Source organism: Bactrocera neohumeralis, chromosome 6 (assembly GCF_024586455.1).
Source record: "Bactrocera neohumeralis isolate Rockhampton chromosome 6, APGP_CSIRO_Bneo_wtdbg2-racon-allhic-juicebox.fasta_v2, whole genome shotgun sequence".
In the NCBI taxonomy this organism is placed as follows: domain Eukaryota; kingdom Metazoa; phylum Arthropoda; class Insecta; order Diptera; family Tephritidae; genus Bactrocera; species Bactrocera neohumeralis.
Genome location: NC_065923.1, coordinates 36,982,572 through 37,006,010, shown reverse-complemented (window position 1 = coordinate 37,006,010; position 23,439 = coordinate 36,982,572). Strand labels below are relative to the sequence as shown.

General features: G+C 35.4%; 1 protein-coding gene across 9 annotated transcripts in view; it reads left to right on the top strand.

The window, feature by feature from the left end:
* The window catches only part of LOC126763321 (cAMP-dependent protein kinase type I regulatory subunit), a 60,067-nt gene that overhangs the window by 12,193 nt on the left and 24,435 nt on the right, over positions 1-23,439 (top strand). Inside the window, exons 1-2 of one of the 9 annotated variants that reach the window (XM_050480685.1) lie at positions 4,578-4,688; positions 20,261-20,815. The exons of 2 other annotated variants lie outside the window; for them this stretch is intronic. In XM_050480685.1, the coding sequence (XP_050336642.1) occupies positions 20,807-20,815 (9 nt within the window). In that variant the 5' untranslated portion in view covers positions 4,578-4,688; positions 20,261-20,806. Of the gene's footprint in view, positions 1-345; positions 809-4,577; positions 4,689-8,039; positions 8,140-16,085; positions 16,241-20,173; positions 20,816-23,439 lie in introns of those variants that run through there. 6 more of the 9 variants (XM_050480684.1, XM_050480681.1, XM_050480677.1 and 3 more) reach the window with 6 other exon arrangements.

Here is a 23,439-nt window from a genome sequence, read left to right as displayed (position 1 = left end):
AAACCGTATATCCATCCAGCTGGTCAGCGCGCAACAGTACTCCACCCCAGCGTATCAATGTACGTGTGTGTAACCTTATCCTTGCATTGGATCTTTGTTGTTGTTTACATATACATACAAACGTGCCCGTTTAGTGCAAAATACAAGGCGCACCATTGTGTTGGGCTGTAATTAAGTTAAAAGTTGACGCTTTGACTGCTAATATTGCTCTAGTCATTATAAATTGTAAAATATGTAGCAGGCTGACAGCGGATGCTGTTGTGTGAAATCTGCATATTTCAGTCTGACCCGGATCCTTGAGGCGTGCGGTACTAGCTGCAGGTGCAACCCACATACATACATAACACACCGCACAGTTTACGGTCTCGCGAGTGTTGACTCTCTATCGCAATTGTCGGATTGGCGCCTTCCTAGTGTTGGCTATCAATAGCTTCCTTATTTACATACATATGTATGTGTGAAAGCCGCGATATACACACATACGCAGTCCCGTTTTATTTGAGTGCGAATACATATACATATTTATTTTATTGGTGTTTTTGTATTTACAATTGCCATGGGCAATACGCTGGGAGTCAATCAAATGCAAGGGACGGTGATCGATCGCTTTAAATCGGTGTGTTTAACCACAGACGAGCATGGGGCCGTTCGCATCCGGTCTTTTTCCGATGGCGGCCATTTAACATCTCGCGTGGCGGCAGAAGCGATTCGCGACGAGCACAGACTTAGTTTGGATGTTATACATCGGGTGCGGCATGTGCGCACCTCCTGCACGACAATACCCGAGGAAGATATCGTAAGTGCACAGGTGAGGGCGGACATTTGTGTGCACTTTTGTGCATTCATTTGCAGTTTTATTGTTATTTAATATTTTATAGCCGCGTTACGTTACGTTTGTAACGTAATACATACATATAAATTGTGCTTTTTAGGCATGCGTTTTTTAAGAAGAAATACTGAAACGCATGAAATTTGAGGTTATGGCCAAAATTTTTGCTTTATTTTAAAGATAACAGTTTGCCGTTATGTTTTAAAAATTATTTTAGCCAGTAACCCCTGCGACTGGCTCGAATAAATTCCGGCTTAGATGCCACTTTTAGCAATTGGCCCCGTTGCCGTTATATTTTAAAAATTATTTGGGAAAAGCAACCCCTACGGCAGGCTCTAATAAATTCCGGCCTAGAGGCCCAATTTTTGACCACTTTTTGTAGCAATTTAGACCGTATGTGAGTAATAACGAGCCGAATATGGTATCTTCCAAGATGTCAATCGTCTCGTCCCCATTAAATAATCTAGCGGTGTTAAATCTCATAAACTTGGAGGCCGCGCCACAGACCCACGTTTCGAGATAATGCGCTCACCTAAAATTTTCCTCAATGTTCCGTTGGCTGAATGGCATGTAGCGTCGTCTCGTTGGAACCAGAGCTCGTCAACATCAACATCATTTAAATTCAGACACGAATAAGTTATTAGTCATGGCTCTATGGCGTTCCTCATTGTCTACAACAGTTTGACCGTCTTCATTTTTAAAGAAATACGGACCAATGATTTCTTCTGCCCATAGGGGCAAGTCCTTGGGGATTATTAACATACCAAATGCGACAATTTTATTTTTAACGTGAACGTTCAACCAAAAGTGAGTTCATAGATCGAAACCGATATTTTGGTAATAAATTTGCACGATTTTCGAAGTAAGTTTGTACATTATGGAATGTCAAACCAAACTTCGTCTTCTTTATTGGCAAAGACACATGTATGTTTTTCGGCTACCCAGAGGATACTTGGTCTAAGACCGGAAGCTGCTTGAGCCATATCTAAAAGTATCGTTTCTGACGTTCTGAATGGCGCTTAGAGAACTTTCTTCAATTGCGTGAACTTCTACACATGGCTCCATACTCCAAAGTTTAGAAAACCAAACTGAGTATACTTAAATCAAGTAACAGCTGTCAAAAGGACTAACTTCGAAAAGAGTATAGCCTCATTGAAAACCACCCTTTATATTAAGTCGGTCACAATGAGGATACAAATAGATTTAACTAAGACTCGTTCTTATCTCGAAAATTTTGCTGAACTTAAGCTAGAAATGTAAATTTTGGTAAGAAGGAAAAATAAAATACTGTTTTTCAGATAACCCCATTATTTTAATGAAGCGTCTATAATTTTTCTTATGAATAGATATTGCATTCTTGCATATTCTTTTCCTTTTACAATAACTTGACGCAACTTATAACCCAAGCACACTTTCATCTCAGTCCTATGAGCTGCTTCTACCACTAAGAATCGAGATTCCGTCTAATTCTTCCACAAATATTAAACAAGTCTTTTTTAATAGTTCTTCCTAAGATATCCTTCTAAAGTTCGTTACTGCGTTGAAAAAGTTGTTTCTTTTATACGCCATTCTTGCGGAGGTGGCTAAAAACTTGTACGAACTCACTTTGTTGGACCGTATCCTAGTGAACTCCAAAAATAAGAAAGTTCAGCCAGCAATTAAAAAATCTGTGAGCTCCAATTATGTCTGAGGCATTATGTTAAGATTATTTCTAAAATCTTAACAAATTCTTGTTATCAATTTTATTGTATTTTAAAGCTTCCGAAACTTTGATGTTTTAAAATATAGCGTCGAATAAGTTCTTCGGAATAATATAAAACATCTACAAACTTTATAGGCTTTTTTAATATACATTGTGACAAGAAAGTACCCGGAAATTGTAAATAAAACGCGAAAGATTTAATTATTCCTCAATATCTATTTTGTTAATCCCCACCAGATGTAAAACGCTTATGCCAACGATTTTCTCAGTCTTCGAAACACTTTTCATAAGCACTTTTTGGAATGGCTTTCAGCTCCTGCAACGAATTTTTGTTTTATCTCTTCGATCGACTGAAAACGGGTTGTACGGAACGGCAATTTCAGTTTGCGGAAGAAAAGAATATCACACGGAGCCAAACCGGGTGAATCCGGTGGTTGATCGATGGTATTCATTGCGTCGTACTCTTTTTGAAAAAAATTCAGCTTTATCGGGACGATTCGAGCAAGAACGCGTTTCATACACAAAATATCAATCAAAATAATTCGAACGGACTCGCGAGAGATGTCGAGCTCTTTTGCCATCTCTCTAACACTTACCTTTAAGCACTATATCCTTCACTTTTTTTTAATATTTTCATCATTTGAAGAGGTTGTCCAGAACGTGGCATGTCTATAACGATATTTCGACCATCTTTGAAGGCTTTGTTTAATAAGAATTTCCAGCTGCTTTTTTGTCACAATGTATTATTCATATGGCTTAAGTAAAATTCTCTTTAAATTTGTGTCACCACTTTCTATCACTCAAATTTGTTTTAGCAGGAACTTTTCCCTAGACATTTCTAAAGTGAAAGGTGGATTTCCTCTTAAGTCGAATAAGAATTTTAAGATTATATGCAGCTTACACCCGAGATTAGAAAAAACTCTTAACCAGACATGTAGGTCGCCAAAAACTATAACATCATCGAAGCATCAGTTCTAGAGGTTTGCTATGTGACATCAATAAAAATAAATTTTAATTAAAAAAAATTATTGCTAATCTAAGAAAAATATTGAATACTTAAAGTAAATAGTCTCAAGAATTAGAATACCAAACAGTGAAAGTTTAAAAAGCACGCGTAGCCTCCCAAGGCTCCATTCTTTAAGAATGTAATTTTTTATGAGCTTTTATCCTTTAAATTATTGCTTATACATTCGGAACTTATGATTTCTGGTCACCTTTTACTTAATATTAAATTACAAATACTGAAACCGGTGTTTACTGTTACTGAGCTTTTTCGTCAGTGGACACAGAAAGCTTTGCGTTTGCCTCTCATCTTTTCTCACACAACGTACGTTGCTCAGGACCAACGCCACCCTTTACGTAAACGTATTGCTTATTATACACACATAGTATGTATGTATATCGTAAGAGCTTCGTACCGACATTGAAATGCTTGAGGAAATACATTTGTGTAATGGTAAACACAGGCAGTCACTGCTAAGTATTTCCCACATTCGCTGAAATTTATCGCTAAATAAAGCACCAAACCAATCTGAGCTCCTTTGATTTTGTTTGTGGGCATACTCGTACGATATCGGTATGCTATTACTTTCGCTACTTAAGCGCTTTTCCGATGAAGGTCACTATGTCGCCAACACAGCGGTGCTTTTATCAATATTTATATGGTACTACTGTGTAGAGATTTAAATGGAGTGTGTACATGGATAAATATTTGTATGCCCAACGGAGTCGTTCCAAAGCCAGAACGAAAGCAACAACAACTTCGCATGTGTGTCCTGCCGTGACGTTTAACTGCAGTTGTTGGGCCAGCGGTGTTGTTGACGCTCATTGTTATTGGCGGGACGCTGTGTTGTGGCGACGATGACGTCGTTAGTGTGTTGTGCCAGTGCTCTCGTCGGAGATTCGAAATCATCCTGTGCCACTCTGCGCCGCCAACATCATCATCGTTCGTGTATATTTTGTTCATTGTGCGCCATTCAGTTGTCATTGGAACGTCTACGTGTAAGGTAGTGAGTGAGTGAGTGAGCGATAGTGTGAATGAGTGGCTATAAATGGCACTGCAAGCTTCATACAATTTCGCATAAATTACTATCGACAATGAGATGAAAGCGCTTCCGTGCACATTGAAGGATATACGTATTTTTAGTGTCTTCAGCAGTGAGTGCGGTTTATTGCGGTCCCCGTGCGCCCCTAAAATCGAAAACGGAAAAATCGAAGTGCACGCAATTCCTTCGTACGCATTCTACGTGTGTATCGAATTGCAACTTGATTAATTACCATTTTATTTGAGTAATGCTAATGGCCTGTTAACAAGGCTTGCGTTTTTACCGCCTGCCAAGTAGACAGCGTCGAGCGAGTTATTACTCGGCCGTTAGTTATTGGCTAGTATCGGTTGGTCATACGTTGGCCGGTGTACTCGTATGTGTGCGGTGACATGAAAAACGTGTTAATTAAAAGAGTGCAGTGGCGGCAGGCGAGGGTCGAAAGGTTTGTGGCGGGAACGGCGCGCGGTGAAAGGTGTGCAGCATTGTTTTGTTTCCATATTAGAACAGTCGAAATGTTACTTTGTTACCGCTTACATTTATCATTGTGGATTGCTTTATTACTGTAAACAGTTATTTGGTGTGCATTTTAATATTTCCTAAATTTTTTATGTGCATGAAATTCGTTTGATTTTACTTCCACTAAAATATTCTAAGGAAATTCTGAATGTTGCTTATTTCTATTGAGAAAATCTTGAAGAATTGCTTGTTTATATCTATTTTTACACCCTGAACAGGGTTTGAAGTTTGTCACGAAGATTGTAACACTCAGAGAACATATAAAATGTATACATAAATGATCAGCGTGACTAGCTGAGACATTTCTGGCTGTCCGTCCGTCCGTCATTCTATATATACATATATGTATATACGAACTAGTGCCTCAGGTTTTTAGATCTCTGAAATTTTTCACCAGCCCTTTTCTCACCAACAAGCTGCTCATTTGTCGGAACAGCCGCTATCGGACTACTACTGGCATATAGTTGCCATACAAACTTAAACAATCGCAATTAAATTCTTAAATGGAAAACTTTTTATTTGAAAAGACATCTTCACGAAATTTGACATGGTTTATTATGCCAAGAACCGGTACATTCTCAAAAAAAATTGTTCAGATCGGACCACTATAGCATATAGCTGCCATACAAACTGAACAATCGGAATAAAGGGTTTGCATGGAGAGCTCTTTATTTGACGACCTATATTAAGGAAATTTGGAATATTACCTAAGGCAATGGTGCAATCTCCAAAGAGATGGTTCACATCGGATCACTTTTGCAAATAGCTGCCATACAAACTGGACGATCGTAATCAAGTGCTTGTATGGTAAACTTTTTTATTTGACGAGTTCTCTTCTCCAAACTTGGCATTGACTATTATCAAAGGCAATGTTACAATCTCCGAAGAAATTTGGAAATTTTGAAGAATTGGTTGGGCCCGTTCGATTTAATCTTCGGTAATTAAGTTGATTTTTTTTGCTAGAGATAATGTTTCAGACAAGCAGTAACTGCTCTAAAAACTTTATATTTGTCAAAAGTGACATGCTCAAAGCCGAGTCGAGAGTTGGCTCGAATACATTGTGTAGATTTCTTTAAAAATAAATATTTCTTGAATAAATAATATATTTTAACGTCATATTAACTTTCTTGTTATTTTTTTTACTCACTTTACTGCGCTTTGCTTACAAACATCTGACATTTCCATATCATTTCTTCTTCGTATTTCCCTTTTCCTTCAAGGCCACACTTTTTGCTGGCAAAGCGCGATTTATTGTCACTTTTCGCCACTACCGTTATGAGCAAGCTGTATTCGTGCACAAATAAGTATGAGCGCATAGCTTGCTTTGCATTTCTCTTGCGTGAACTTTGGCTTTTCCCTTCATTCTTCTTTAAAAATATATTTCTGTAAGTATATGTATGTACGAGTATGTGTACACCTTTACGCGCTGATTTACTCATTTGCATTACTTTTTCATTTGTGGCCGCAGACGTAATGTCTGCTCGACACGCACACCTTTTAACTGCTGCGCCTTGTGATGAACAGTAAGAGTGTTCGGGTCCTTTGTAGCAATCCATTGTCCTTTCTGGCGTCGACTGATTAGTTGGTCTGTACCGGTTAGCTTAATTTGTTGGTTGACATTTCCGTAACGTCAGCAAAAACAAAAATGTAAATATAAATGACACGCAAGTATCATATTTTATTTCCTTGGAACTCCTTATTTGTTAAACACATATACTTACATACATTATTCTTCATTTCACTATATTTAACTTTTATTTTATTATTAGTAAGTTTTTTTTTGGGCGTGCACATTATTTGTGTTGATATTTACATTTGTTCTTGAACCGCACAACTTTCTATTATTTGTAAATATATGCATATGTATATCTGTGATGATTATGGTGGTTCTTACAATATTAAATGAAAACAAGACAGGACGTTACCAACTAACCAAGTTTCCAGACAAAAACTTAGTTTTTATCGGTCAGTTTATATGAAAGCTATATGCTATAATGGCCCGTTCTATTATTTCTTTTTGGGAGAATTCATCTTCGACAATAATGGACGCCGAATTTCGTGAAGATATCTTGTCAAATAAAAAGTTTTCCATTCAAGTACTTGAATACAATCGTTCAGTTTGTATGGCAGCTATATGCTATAGTGGTCCGATCTGAATAATTTCTTCGGAGATATCATTATTGCTTTACACAATAACCTATATCAAGTTTTGTGAAGATATCTCGTCAAATGAAAAAGTTTTCTATACAAGCACTTTGTGGTAATAAGCAAATACAGTTTTTGGTCTACAATAAGGCCGAAAATCCTGATATAGGCTTTTAAAAAAGAAGACAATATGAAATAGCGCGTTTATTGAATGCAATTAAATGATTCTTCAAATAACAGGGGATCTCCAGCGAAATATATTGCAGAATGAAAAATGTAACCATTGAGTTTCAAGTTGCTACCCAACGTGGGACCAGTCAAGAAGTTTTTTTAAAACCATTATTATTTCAAATAATTCTCATAATTGGTTTATAATATTTATATTGACACATTTTTTAATGCCAACAAATCAAAACAAAACCTTATGTGACAGCTTGCCAAGGTTCACAATAGCATAATCGAAATTCGAACATTTCACACGAAATTCGTGATACGAATTTTTCTTTCGCGTGAAAATAAAAATACATGGGAATGATTTATTCACAAGAAGTTTACAATAAAGCTGATTAATTACTTTGCGTTTAAATGTCAACCTAATGTGTGTACATACATATAACTAGAAATTAATCTACTATGTGCACTCTGAAATTGCTTTTATAATCAATAATATTTACCGGTTCGGATTGATGGGTATTCGGCGTATCCTGTGTTTAGTTCGCCATTGAAAGCTTAAACCGAAACAGTGTTACCTTCCGATTATGAGTAATTTGTATTCGTTTTTTAATTTAAAGTTCGGACTCTGTTTGTCTTCTTGTCCAGGCGACAATTTAATTGAAGATGTTAAAGTCGACGAAGCAAAGAATATTGCCGCAAGTGAGGCTGAACATGCCACAAAGTATTCCGTAAGCAAATCAAGTGAGAATAAATAAATTTGGGAAGAAATCTCAAAATTATTGTTATTTTTTCAAGCGATAACCTATTTTGTAAATTGCTTGTAAAAAAGTCAGTCTAAAACATATTTTATCCAATGCAGAGTTTACAAGTATATCAAACAGTTTTCAATTTTTTTCGCATTCTCAAATTTTATAAAAATTTCTTTAGTTCGTGTTGAATAAGCCAGCATTGCTTGAATACTTGTCCTAATTAAAACAAAACATTTTTTTTTTATTTTACAAGTACAGTACTTAAGCCAGTGCATTCTTCTCAGTATTCTTGACGTTTGTTGTGTTAACTTTCTAACGACGCTTCTGGCCTCCAGGCGCTAACTTATGACCTACACAACTTTGAAAGTATTTATATATAAATACATTCGTACTTAAATAAATACAAATATATAAACGCAATGAATTCTTTAACTAGAGTTTCTATATATGAATATACATAAATATGTATTATTTGAAACAATTGTTCAAAGCTATATTTTTATATTGTCCTTTGTTTTAGTTTTCTCATTTGCGTCCAGTTTAGTTGCATAAGAATTTATAAATCTTAAGCTCTTTGCTCTATTTTTAAATAATTAATTAAAACCTTTGAATGATGCAACAACACAAACTCACCTATTTTCTCGAGTTCAGCGGAATTTGTTTCAAATTTAACGACTTAAAAAATTGAAATGCTAGATATGTTTTTAATAATCACAACCCAAAACCTCTCCAAACGCTAACAACGACTGCAAAATAGGTATGATGTGGATAGATCTCATCTATGAAACTCAAAAAATAAAATAAATATATAAAAAACGGTTGCACTGAACTTATAATATCCTTCACAAATAACCAAATTTTTATCCACTATATGTTATAGTGGTCCGATCTGAACAGTTTTATCGGAGATTGTGTCGTTGCCTCAGACAGTAAATCGTGTATTGAACATGACACCGTGAAGATAGCATGAAAAATAAAAAAAAGTTTTCCATACAAAACTTCATTTGTATGGCGCACGAATCGTGCTACAAAAACAAACCGCAAGACCTTTTTTAAATCAATGCATTACATATTTTATGGTATAGAAAATTTTATTATATTTTATATATTTAATTATTTTTAAAAATTATGGATCGTAAATGACCTCCATAGTCAGTCACGCATATATGTAGTATGTGATACCTAATTAGAAACTTATTCATTGCTTGAAGTCGATTTAATGGACTGTTTCAGTCAGATTTCTGACTTCTGATTCACCTCACCTTCGCAGTCAGATCAGGTGATCTTGGGAGCCAACGGAAGGTAAAGTTTCTTGATTCATTCGTTTTCAAATTTTCGTTGGATAGGTCTGACTATGTGTGTAGCTGCTCCATCTTGCTGGAACCAAACGCTATTGAAAGGGATACGTAATCGGCGTTGTTCTGAGTAAAAAACCTAATTCAACATGTTTAAGGGGTTATACCAGTGCAACCCATTAAAAAGTAGGCGATTTTCGTGAATTTTTTTTTTAAGAAAGTACTCGATCGAATGTTTCGAAGTTCTTTGGACATATAAGGTATATTTTCAGCTATATTATAAATTTTTTTTTTACAAAAATATTGAAAAATAATGGGAGTTATAGCCGTATTCTGATGCCAAAAAAAGTTCCCCAGCTGCTGACATGATTCCGGCCGAATGAGTAGCTGAAACAAAAATTTCAAAAATTAACAAAAAATTAACAAAATGTCGTAGTTTCGAAAAAGATGTCGTTTTTTTAGGTAAAAAATTATCGGTTTTTCTAAGGCCAATCAAAAAGATCGTAGATCTATATTCAAGAAAACTCAGTTTTAATTTGAAGTCGATCGGTTAATTTCTCGTTGAGTTATGTTGTCAGCAATTTTGAAAAAGGTCATTTCGAGGAAAATGCGTTTAAAGTTTCAACTTTCCCATCTATACCTGCGAGCAGTTGCTCTATAGAATGCTGCCATTCAAAAACTATTCAAAAACAAAGCAAGGTCTTAGCCGTTTTCATAGGATATTTTTGGGCTAAATTCCAGATGAATAGTTAAATCTAGAAAGTTTAACCAGACGGATCTCATTGGTACGGTCTTCTTGCGATACTTCCAGATTTAGCAAACATGTTTGCCAACCTTATAAAGACCCACCTACTTGTGTGTCAGCAAAGTCCCGTCTTAATTCCCTTTGGACGGAAATGACTGATAGCGGATCATGATACCGCTGCATTATTCAAACTCACTTTTCGGTATCCAAAGCATTCATTTTTAAAACTTTAAATAATAACCTCGCAAAAAAAATGGAGACGAACTAATTAATTTAAAACTTCGGTTCAATTAATACAAAATCAAAAAGCAGAAGCGGAAAATTTTTATGAATTCGCAAATTGCAAAGAAACGCCAATACAGAAGCAGGCTTAATTGATTTCACCTACTATTGACAGATTATAAGAACATGTCAGGGAATTTTATCTTTCTTTTTTTCTAGACATTTTGCATGCAAATTCATGACATTGAGGTTTAACAAGTGCCTTGGGTGTCTTGAATAAATAATTCCTATGGGGTTATTGGATTTGATTTGCTTTATTCAATTTTTCGCTTATTTTTTTAAGAATGATAAAGGGTTTGGGGGCATCGCGATGCATTGTTGGTATTGTTACCAAAAAGTAAATTCCTTCAAAGCTTATAGTGTTATGTATGTATGTATGTGTATGAAAAATTCAGAATAAATTTATAAATTATTCCAGAATGCTTGGTTGATTTTAAATTTTACTCTTCGCCCACTTAATCCTTTTGGGTTACTCTGCCGGCTTGTAGCTGAGCTGTATGTTAATAACACATTTTTGCCTTCTATTTGCTGATGCTGAGCAAAGTTTACATGGTGGCAGCTTGAATGTATCGCCTGGAATTCCCTTAACACGAAACTTTCGCCTTCACGCGAAGTCTCACAATCACACAAACGATTACTCTACCCGCTTTCAAACAAAAAAAGGGTTGCTATTAGCAGTGGGATGTAGCACTTGGAAACTTTTTAACATTTCTACTTTGGGAAAACTTCCCTTCGACGTGCAAATGCCGAGGAATTGTAGCTTAAAAATATCACTTTGCCTTTAAGTGGCCGCAACTGCAGTTTGTACAGAAATTTCATGAAAATAATAAATCAAACGGAATGAAAACCAACAAAATGAAAGTGTCTGCCAACAAAAATATTGTGTTGCGCGCTATTTTGACAGTTCCATTGTAACGGCACAAACAATGTAAGCACATAAATTATTTGAGTGCAGTGAGAAAGCTGCCAATTTATTAAATTATTGCAAATGTGCTTGCATGCTATGCAAAATAAGTTTGTGTGTGTACATATGTATGTATGTTTGTTTGAATATTCGCATGCAAGGAGATGCCGACAAGTGTCAGTTGTATGAAAATTAGCGCACCAGCTTTATCATCTCTATGTGCGAATGTGTTTGAAAGGTGTCAACTTAAATTAGTCTGCGCTTTTCGTTGCATAATGTGCACAATAAGTTTTATTTATTAAATATTTATGTATTTACATATGTATATGCATAACAGTTATAAATATTCGTTAAGGGGTGTGAGAATTTATTTCGCAATAAAAATAAAGCTGCGAAGTAAGCCATTCATTCTGACCCATTGACCATGTGATTAGGGTTTATTCGATTAACCTTATCAAGGTTATCAGCCATATACTTTCCGGTGTTTGGCAATTTTGTATGGGGGGAATTTAAAGCGCTCTGCAGGGTGAGTATTTCAATACCAGTTACCGTATGTATTTCAAAAATCGATGCTTTCCACAAAATCCATATTTTTATATTCGTACATTTTTGATCACACCGTAAATATACATGCATATGTATAGGCAATCTGTATGTATACACAGTACGAAATATATATGTATATATTATACATTCAATGTTATTGATTTTGCTAAATAATTATTTTTTCATAACTGTAGTAAATTCGTAACTCACGAACGCGACTAAAGTCGGTTTGAAATTTGAAAAAAGTGGAAAAAATTCATTGTAAGTTTAAACTCATTGAACACGAAGGTTTTTTTGCATATTTTCAGAAAATTTACGATAGTAATGTATATATTTGTATACCATCAAAATCTGATATTTTGGCTGGTAAAGATTAGGGTTTTTTCGATTTAAGTCGATATAATCCAAAAACTTCGCCATGTAACTATTATATTTTTATTTTCAAAAATTATCTACCCCAGTCTAGTTGAAGGAATATTCTATATAGTAACGCTACAAAAGTAGGCCGATAGGGACAGCAAACGACACTATATTTCTTCCCGCTCTTTTGGCTTTTCTTTTCAGTAAGGTTGTCATTTCATCATAGAAAGATATACCATCTAATAACGAGTTGAAATTATTAAAATTTACTTTAAGAACGCTGCGACCAATTTATGGTCGTCACAATCGTTCTATCAGATCAACTAGTCTAGTGGAAAATTTTTAATCCACAGGCACAGTACAAAATGTTCCCTTGCCAGTGAGCCCGAAAAAATACTTTTGGACCGAATTGGATGATATGGACTTGGACAATATATAATTCCAACAGGACGGCGACACAAGCCACACAGCGAATATCACAACTGATTTATTGAAAACCAAGTTTGGTGAACCTGTTATCTCACGAAATGGCACAGTCAATTGGCCGCCTCGGTCGTACGATTTGACGCCATTAGACTATTTCCTGTGGGGCTACATAAAGTCTAAGGTCTATGCCAACAAGCCAGCGACGATTGATGAACTTCGTACGATTATCGAACGTGAAATTGCAGTAGTGTAGGCCGATTAATGCTTGAAAAACCGTCGAAAATTGGGTTCAGCGTTGTTTATATTTAGCTATTTTCATTTTGCCTAAATTGCTTAGCTGTAATTATTGAAAATATCCCAAACTATTTTGTGAAAAATAAATATGTTCTCAAATATTCCTTTACCTAATTATTTTCTGTTTTAACGAATTTCATATCGGAAACTTTGAAAGAGTTTTTTCCAAAAAATTACTAGCATTCCATAAGTTGACGATGACAGTTGTTTCTGTCACAGAGGTTGAAATGCGATCTCCAAAAAAGAGATTATTTTACATTGTTCTTGTTGAAGTAAATTACTTGTTCCACTGTACATACTGTTAAGTTTGTTCTTAATTACCTAACTTTGAAAGCTGCCGGAAAAGTTTGACGTCATGCCCAAAACTGCTTTTTTATTCTTGTCTGTTTTCCCTTTCATTGTTTTACACTCGTGAGGGTCAATGTTCATCGTTGTGTCAAAACAATTTCTAACTTTTGGCGTATGAAAATACGTAGAGTTTGCAAACAATTCTCTTAAGTTTGAACAGAAGAATTGTGAGTAACGCATTATATTTCAAATTCATCTTTTTTATTATAAAGGGTGATCCATTTCGAGGTTGCGTGTTTTTTTAAAGAAAAAACACATAACCACAAATTTATTGGGGAGTATTTTTTTTTTATCATTCGAAAGAACATTCTTTTTAATTTATTTTTTGAAGATTATTTCTTTCAAATATTGGCCCCGGCTACACTTCAGATGGTCCATCCGTTGAGTGCAAATTTCGATGACCCGTTCGAGCATTTCGACTAGTAACTGGCGAAGGACACAGATGCTGTTTTGCTCCAAGGCCTGAATCGAAGCGGTATTCTCCGCATAAACTTTACATATTCCCACTGGAAAAAGTCGTTTCGGTGAGATATCACACGATTTTAGTGGCCAATCGACCGGCCCAAAACGTGAAATTATATGATCACCCGAATTGTTCTCTCAATAAATCCATTAATCGATGCGATGTGGAGAAAGTGGCGCCGTCTTGTTGAAACTAAATGTCGCCGAGATCACGAGCTTCAATTTCAGGCATCAAATAGTCGGTTATCATTGCGCGATAACGGTCGCCATTGACGATTGCGTTCTCACCGCCATCATTTTTGAATAACTATAGACCGATGATTCCATCGACCACCAAACCGTAGTTTTTCCTGGATGAAATGGCAGCTCTTGGGTCTCTTCAGGTTGCTCTTCGTCCCATACGCCATTTTGTTTGTTTACATAGCCATTGAGCCAGAAATGGACTTCAAGGCTGAAACAAAATTTGGCTCGAAAACGTCTGATCTTCTTGGAACTTCTCAAGATCTCATAGAGCGAAGCGAAATTTTACTTGGGAATTTCGAGTGTTCAGAGTTTGTATTTGAGATAAAATCACTATGAGAAATAGTGAAAAGCTTTTTTATTTAACATGATATATATATTCATGAAATTTTCTCGAATCACTTTGCAACGTAACTGTGCAATCTCCGAAGAAATTGTTCTGATCGCACCACTATACTTTGGGCAAAAAATAGTAAGACTTTTTAATTAATATTTCACATGAGAACCAATATTTTCGGACCGCAACCACGTCCACTTCCCATATAACACAATTTCAAGTTCCTTCTGACTTTTTCCTTTTCAGTGTTTTAATGTGATTGGAACGCAAGTCAAATATACATATGTATGTACATAGCTATGCAATCGAAATTACCAAACCAAAAGTTTGAGTTGGCAATACCTAATTTAAGGCTGTGTGTATATATTTAAAGTCAGATGTGTGCAAAATTTATGGATTCAATATGAAGAAAGGGTTTTACAAGTCGAAGAGGTGATCAATTATTTAAAGGTTATTTTAGAAAAAAGGTAATAGCAGCGTACAAAAGCTAACAACAGTTTAATGTTTTGTAAACAATAGTTGTGCATAAGGCATATACATACATATGTACTTATATGGATCACCTTTGATGGCTGTTTGCCTTAGCCAGTTCAATTTAAGCAGTAGAATTATTGAAGCGAAGCCATTCATTTCTCACAGTGTACACTTATGTTGCATACACACTTACATACATATCTGTATGTGCTTGTTTGCAATTTCGCACTTGAAAAAGTTGTTCTGTTTGCTTTTTACTGCTGCTGTAGGTGAGAGATTTTATTGTCGATGTATCACCTTATTGAGATGCACGTACTATGTACATACATATACTACTTACATACATACACGTGTGCAAGCAAAGCTTTGTGATTGACTTGGACTTGTTTAGAGCTTCTCTTTGCACTTTTACTTTCCTAAGCAAATGAACGCAACAGAGATGTGTAGTTGCATAGTCTAGTACCTACTCGTATTGGCTAACTAACTATTTTACGTCCATTGCCTATCGTGGCATACATTTGGTGGTGATGTGTGTGTGTGTGTGTGTGGCTTTGTGTCTTTACATGGATTTAAATGGCTGTTGATTTGTTTATTATTTCCATTATTGCTATTTCTATTGTTTCTTGTTTATTTGTTTTTGTAGCCACCACTCGTTAGTGGTGTGTACCCATATACTACAAGCACATACATATGTACATACATTTGTATGTTTGTATGTATGTATAATGTTTGCCTTGATGTGTACTAATGTTTTAAAAGGTACTTAAGTTTGTTTGAATGTACAATTGAACCAACATAGACACACGCACACATACACAAGCATTTGGTTAATTGCACATGTCTTATATGGATTTGGAATGCTTTGAGCATGAGCTGTATACACATATCCATATATGTGCATATGTAACTACATATATTTATATCTATATGTACACATACATATATACATACATACATATATATATATATATATATACATACATATATATATATACATACATATATAATGTACAAATCTTTATATAAGCGTGTGTAATTCGTGTTTATGTTTTGCTACACCGCTGCTGCCGTCATTGCTGCCGCTACACACCTTTTCATCGTCACGCTTTTCCGCAACACGTTCGCCTGAATGTATGGGGGGCTGTGTGTTTGTGTATGTGTGAGTTTGCGCCAACAGTTTAGCTCAGACTTTAGTATACGCTACAGTACTAGTTGCAATCTTCGCATTGAATGGAATGGCACGGGCGCGAGACACGGCCAATCGATAGGAAAAGTCTTAGGCGCGTGCTTATTATCGGCTTCAGGTACCGGTGATGATGCCATAATCGGTCGGAAGTAGTGAGTGTAGGTGGAATAAAAACGAAACGGTAAAAAATTGCAAAAGCGCGATGTGTGGTAGTAGTGGTGCAACATAAATTATTTTATGCTTATGCTGAGTTAGCAGCAATTAATTTCTGTTTTAAAATAAATATTTGTACTAAATTCTTTATTCATGTATTTCCTTAAAAATATGTTTATAATGTTCATAAAAAATATAAAAAATGAAAAATTGCAATTAATACATATGCAACTACCAATGCATGTGGGAACATGTTAATCAGTGTGCAGCCATTTTATATTAGTGTTTCGTCAGCGCATCAAGTACATAAATTCATTTAATTTAATTGCAACGCTTCTTAACCGACGGTAAAATCTCTCTTATGGGTGTGTGTTTAAAAAGTGTGAATCCAAAACAAATGCAATTTCATCAAAATTGCAATTAAACGCTCTTTAACGCTCTTTAACGCAGTGATGTTACCGCATAATCACTGTTGCAATAATTAAAGTGCATGTACGGTCGCAAATTTTCCTAAAAACTCAGAAACAAAATATAACAAAAACGAAACCTTATGTTCTCATTAACCAAATAAGGTTCGCCGAAACTCACTAAGTGGCGAATAGAACAAACAACTTGTATATACCAAATCTAACGGCCTAATCAAATAAGTTACATAGGACTCATAAAGGAAATAATGTTGCATTCGCATATTCTGTGTTATTCATGCAACTAGTTTTTGTTGCAGCTTTCACCTGTTAGCTTATTGTTAAGAGAGCAGAACTCAAACATATCGTGCAGCAAATTAATCGAAAATGGCAATAATTATACTTAATTTCTAAGTTGCATAAATATTGATTTACATGTTGACCACTTAATTACATACATTCTGTCGAGAAAGTATCTTCTTCTTCTTCTTAATTGGCGTAGACACCGCTTACGCGATTATAGCCGAGTTAACAACAGCGCGCCAGTCGTCTCTTCTTTTCGCTACGTGGCGCCAAATGGATATTCCAAGCGAAGCCAGGTCCTTCTCCACTTGGTCCTTCCAGCGGAATGGAAGTCTTCCTCTTCCTCTGCTTCTCCCGGCGGGTACTGCGTCGAATACTTTCAGAGCTGTAGTGTTTTCATCCGCTGTCTTTTAATTCGCTGAACTATGTCAATGTCGTCGTATATCGCGTACAGCTCATCGTTCCATCGAATGCGATATTCGCCGTGGCCAATGCGAAAAGGACCATAAATCTTTGGCAGAATTTTTCTCTCGAAAACTCGTAACGTCGACTCATCGGTTGCTGTCATCGCCCAAGCCTCTGCACCATATAGCAGGACGGGAATTATGAGCGACTTATAGAGTTTAGCTTTTGTTCGTCGAGAGAGGACTTTACTTTTCAATTGCCTGCTCAGTCCAAAGTAGCACCTGTTGGCAAGAGCAATCCTGCGTTGGATTTCCAGGCTGACATTGTTGGTGGTGTTAATGCTGGTTCCTTAATAGACGAAATTATCTACAACTTCAAAGTTATGACTGTCTACAGTGACAGTTGTGCTTTTGAGCACCGTGGAGTTAAGCTGTCGACAGCAGGATCCCACGTTAAACACAATCAGACGTTGTCAATAGTGACGTGGGAAACAAGTCGCAAGTGCGACGACTGTTTGTTTGATGACAGGAGATATTTCATTTTGCCCTCGTTCACTGCCAGACCCATTTTCTGTGCTTCCTTGTCCAGCCTGGAGAAAGCAGAACTAACGGCGGGGGTGTTGAGGCCGATGATATCAATATCATCAGCATACGCCAGCAGCTGTACACTCTTATAGAAGATGGTACCTTCTCTATTTAGTTCTGCAGCTCGAACTATTTTCTCCAGAAGCAGGTTGAAGAAGTCGCACGATAGGGAGTCGCCTTGTCTGAAACCTCGTTTGGCATCGAACGGCTCGGAGAGGTCCTTTCCGATCCTGACGGAGCTTTTGGTGTTACTCAACGTCAGTTTACACAGCCGTATTAGTTTTGCGGGGATACCAAATTCAGACATCGCGACATAAAGGCAGCTCCTTTTCGTGTTGTCGAAAGCAAATTTTTCAATCATCATCCAAATTTATTTTATCGCCTTCACAGTAACATCCATTTGAAGGTGATGCACATGTGCCAACGCTTCTTCCAATCGTCAAAACATTTTTATAGACACTTTTCGGGATGGCCTTCAGCTCTCGGGTCGAATTTGTTTTGATGTTTTCAATTGTTTCAAAACGGTTTCCCCCGGAGCGATCGTTTGAGTTTGAAAAAAAAGAGTTAAAAAATTTTGTAAAATTCGACAAACACTACTGAGGTCGACTGACATAAACAGCTGCTGTAAACACACTGGTTGACAGATCGCGCTAATTTTTGACATCAAAATTAAGGACAGTCGTACCAACCCATGAAAAAAAATTGACCTATCTTCCATATAAGCGGGAAATGAGAGGGGGAAATGAAGAATTCCCGATATTTTCTTGACAGAATGTATATAATAGTTGCAAAATTCGATGATAGTTAAAATGTCAAAAAATGTGCTCTACCTTTCAAAATTCTATAAAATAGTCAAACCATCGTTTTGTTGACAAAGCAGTATTAAAAAAGAACGTAACTAACATTCTAATTTTTGAATTTAATAAAGTATACTTTTTTAAAACACTTCTGATTTGATTAATCACACAAGCTATTTAACAAAATTACCACTTTCTACCCATTCCTTTTCAGCCTCATACTGAGGAAATTTTTATTCCTTGACAGTTATATGTGACCTGGTCTACGGAAAGGGGGTTTAGGTGTCAAAAAATCAATTTTCACTTTTTAGTTGATTTGTTGTTGTTGTTTATTTTTAACAGCTGTTTCCCAGAAAACTAGTTTTCGTACGTTAGCTCCCTTTTCGTAGACCAGGTCACATATACTTAGGTTTTTACTAGTGTTTTTAGGAAAAATTCAAGGAAAAAAATACATTGATAACACTCTATATAAAACTTGATAAAGAAAGCTCTCTTGTTTAAAAGTTTTTCAGTGAAACGCATACAACGCTAATTACAATATGTTAAACCAATAATAAGTAATTTAAGACATAAATGCTGAATAAAAACACGAAACTATTCATAACATTTAAAGTGCTAACATACCGAATTTAATTACTCATAACATTTTATTATAACACGCCACTTTATTCTAAAGTGTTTAAGTTTTACAACTGGAGCTAACTTCAAATAGCTACACTATTCTAACTGTTAACTGTTCTTCAATTTATTATCCAGTCAGAGCTATAGCTAATCGCTTGCTTGCTCGTGCGGAATTCGTTAATTTAGTTTGCCGTGTTCGTGCTGCTTTCAAACAATTGAAGCCATTAAAATCCAAAAAACCTCTTTTTTATTGTTTCGACTACATATCTATTTATGAATATATGTACATATGTACATATATACATATGTACATGCATAAGTCATTTGGGGCAATGCATTGCTTGCTGACGTGTTGCTACAATCTTATGCATGTGCAAACGTGTGCAAGCGTGTGTTTGCAAACAAGCGGCAATTTGCGAATGTGACATTAAATCGTCGACGAGATCATAATTTTTTTCTCATTTTATTTAATTCTACATGCGTATATGTTTTCGTAGTCGTTCCGTGACTAGTGTGCCTCAACTGTGTAAGAGAATGCTGTGCACCTCCTTAGAAATACATATTTTGCCGTGGGTAAAAATTTGAAGAGTTTATTTTTGAATGACGGCAGCGTCCGTGGTAGCGACTGCGCGAGTTTTTGAGTTTTTTAACGTGTGCCGGGTGAAAATATTGGCTATTTGCCGCTAAGAATATTGGAAGCATTTTGCCGTTTATCCTCAACGCGACCGAGTGTAGATATTTGTGGCGCGCTTCTCCGCCATTCTATACATACAGTTATATATATGTACATTGACATACATTGATGCGAATTTTCAAGCAACAAATGAATATTTATTTTTAATAATGTTCTGACATTGGATTTGTCATTGGCGACGGAAAGTTTCGTGTAAGCAAAGTTGATTATGCTAATCGAAAATTATGTGTTAAATTTAAGGCAAAAAGCTAACTCAATGCAACCGAACTGAATGCGTGCTCTAGTGCTTGTGAAAGTCAATTGAGTCTTCCAGTGAATTACATAAAATAAGTGCGCCAGTAGCTCTGCATTGTAGGCGTGTGTGTGAATATTTTGAAAGTGAAGCATAAAACTCGCAGGAAGCAGCTGCAGAAAGTGAAAAAAACCTAATTCGTTAACAAGTGAACCGAGTGGTGGTGCAACAACAGTGTGACAACAACGTAAATGCATATAACAGTGCAATAATAAAAGCAATTCACCACATAGTAGATTTAGTTGGTTGTTTCCCATACGCTAAAGTCCAGGAACACAACTCATACATACATATGTAATACATTGGCGTGGCTTTTAGTTCCAACGTACTCCGCAACTATTAAAAAGGGCGTGGGATACCCCTACACAATCGGCACCGTCTGCTGTCTACTGCATACGCACATAGTACTACATATTTGTACTTGCATAAACGCGCAGCGATAATCAGCAATATTGCAATAAAACCACCTCAGCGGCCCGCGGTACGCAGTAAATATGTCAGAGGTTTGCAGAATTCCATTCACTATTTCAATCATTATGTTAGTCACTAATTTAACTAGTTACTTACTCGCTCTTATTTAATAATGTCTGCATATATTGTACAAAGTACATACTATATGTAAACATACATATGTATTTTTCGTACAGTCGCTGGCCATTGAATTGTGTGCGCCAGCAATTTATTATAACGTTTGCTTTAAGGTGAAAATTCTTCGACTTCTGGAAAAATTCAAAAGCATAACATCGTTGGAGTGCTGTGATATTCGTAAACTATTATTAAGTTAGAAAAGTGTCATATAACAGAATCAAGCTATCTTAAGCTGCATGTTACATTTTTTTTCAAAGTACACCAAAGAAAGTTCGACTTCGAGACTTTTATTAAAAAATGCAAAATGTGGCTTAATTGAGGCTAGGTAGTCCCAGCTACAAAATAGCAGAGAAATTTTAAGTAAGCTAATTTGCCCACATCAGAAATAGTAAATAAAATGATATTCTTCCTCCTTCGTTCATAATTCAATGGCCACATATTGTAGGTACTTACTATATATGTACATATATGTATGTATATACATACATATGTACTATATGGAAGCATAACTTTGTTGTCGTGTTCCACTAATGATGGTATTTGTTTGCCCATCTGTGAGCGGTAGCAGAAAAATACATCCTAATTAAGCTAAAATTTTCTTGTTGTTGGAGTTCAGGCTTACTTTCGGACTTTAAAATATGTGTGTGTACATACATATGTACGTATGTATAAATATATGTTTATGTACATATACATACATATATAGGAAGGGTTAAATAAAATACAGAAATAATATTCTTGATTTTAGAAGGTAATATTTATTATATTCTGCACAGGGTAAATTAAATTTGGCACGGTTTGAAGTCGGTTGGCAAGATTTCTCGAGAATTTCTCTACCGATTTTTATAAAATCTTACACAGGTCTTTGAGATACAATTCTTAAAGCCGTGGACGAAGAATTTTTTTTCGAATATATTTATTTGACAAAAAAATGTTGCCGAATTTTAATTTTTTTTTTAATGTCTGCCAAAAATCCAAATTTCAGTTTTTTTCCTCGCCCAAGTTCTAAGTTAAGGTTTTAACTAAAACAGGTATTTTTTCACTTTAAGTGATCCTGTAAGGACTTATCCTGTCTAACGCGGGCGCATTTTTTTTCCGAGGGGTCACTGGAAATGGCCTCGCAATAGCCGAGTTGAAAATATTTTTTTCCAAAAATTTCAGATTTTCTTTGTTAATAGTGTATGTTTGTAACAATAAAAAATTCTAATAAAATATTTAATTTTTTATATGAGAAAAAAATTGTTGAAAAAAGTCTGTTTATACCTGAGGAAACCCATGATATTTTAGTGCTTGTTACTTTTTTGTTTTTTATGAAAGAAGTTGCCTAAAACATAAAACTGTTAAACTCAAATTATGTTAGATCTTCTTTTATTAAAGCAGCCCTATCAGTCCCTCATCTATAGTATCATGCGCCATAATATTTACGACAGAATTCCATTCTGTATTGATAGTGTTAGACTACGTGAGGTGTGGAAATAAACGTTCCTTCTTCAGAGCAAATTCACCCTGAACTTTCTACAGGACTTGCTTTCTAAGCGTTCTTCCTATTTCTCTTAATAAAATTTTTAGTGTTGGAGAATGACATAGTTTTCCCATTTAGAAAAGAGACGTTAAAATTCCCCACAACAGTCATTGGAATTGAGTTCATAGATTTTTCAATTTAAAAAAAGCTTTAATAATTTCTTCAGATAAAATATATTTTCGTAAGTTAAGAAGCACTATTTTTTGTGTAAAAGGAGCTGCTGAAACCAAAAACGTGGCTAAGGCATGTGTTTTCCGGCTAACATCGAGCATCTCCTGTTTTCAAACCTTAATAAAACACTCGCTGAAAAGAAATTTAATGAGTGGGATAGCCTATTGGTTTAGGTTTGGCTTAATAACATACTGGGTGATAGTTAAGTTTTAACTGTTACTGTCATGCTTCAATATTGCTGTCAGCAGCTCAAACTCCTTATTATATAGACTTAAATACAAGTATATACGAAGTGTTACTATTTAGTGGTAATAAAATGATATTTGCCTACACATGAGCGCTAAGCAATACATATTAATAAATAAAGGAGTGATTTTAACTTTTTATTATTGACCAATTTAATGGATTGCTTTTCATGGATTAATTTTTATCGCTTCGTAATTAAGCATGACAGTTTGATCTAAATTAAATTAATGAATTGAGTAAATTTTGTCAATTCTAACTAATAATACAGTGTCTGTATGTAGTTGTTGATGGAATGTTTATAATTTTTCAAGAAATGTGTTAATTTCCATTGTAGTGGATAATATTCTTAAATGATTAGCATCAATTTATTTACTCGAAAAAAATTAAAAAAAAATGCTTTGTGTGTTCTGAATGACATTTGGCAAAAATGGGTTATATGTGTGGACACATTCACATATGTACATCTGTAGCTTAATAAAAAATGTTTGCTCTTAGCAAACCTGCTAACTTAATTTAACATGTGTAAATTATTTAAATATTTCGGTATGTATGTATGTATGTCCATGTAAATATTTTTTCTAATTCATGCATCAATAACCT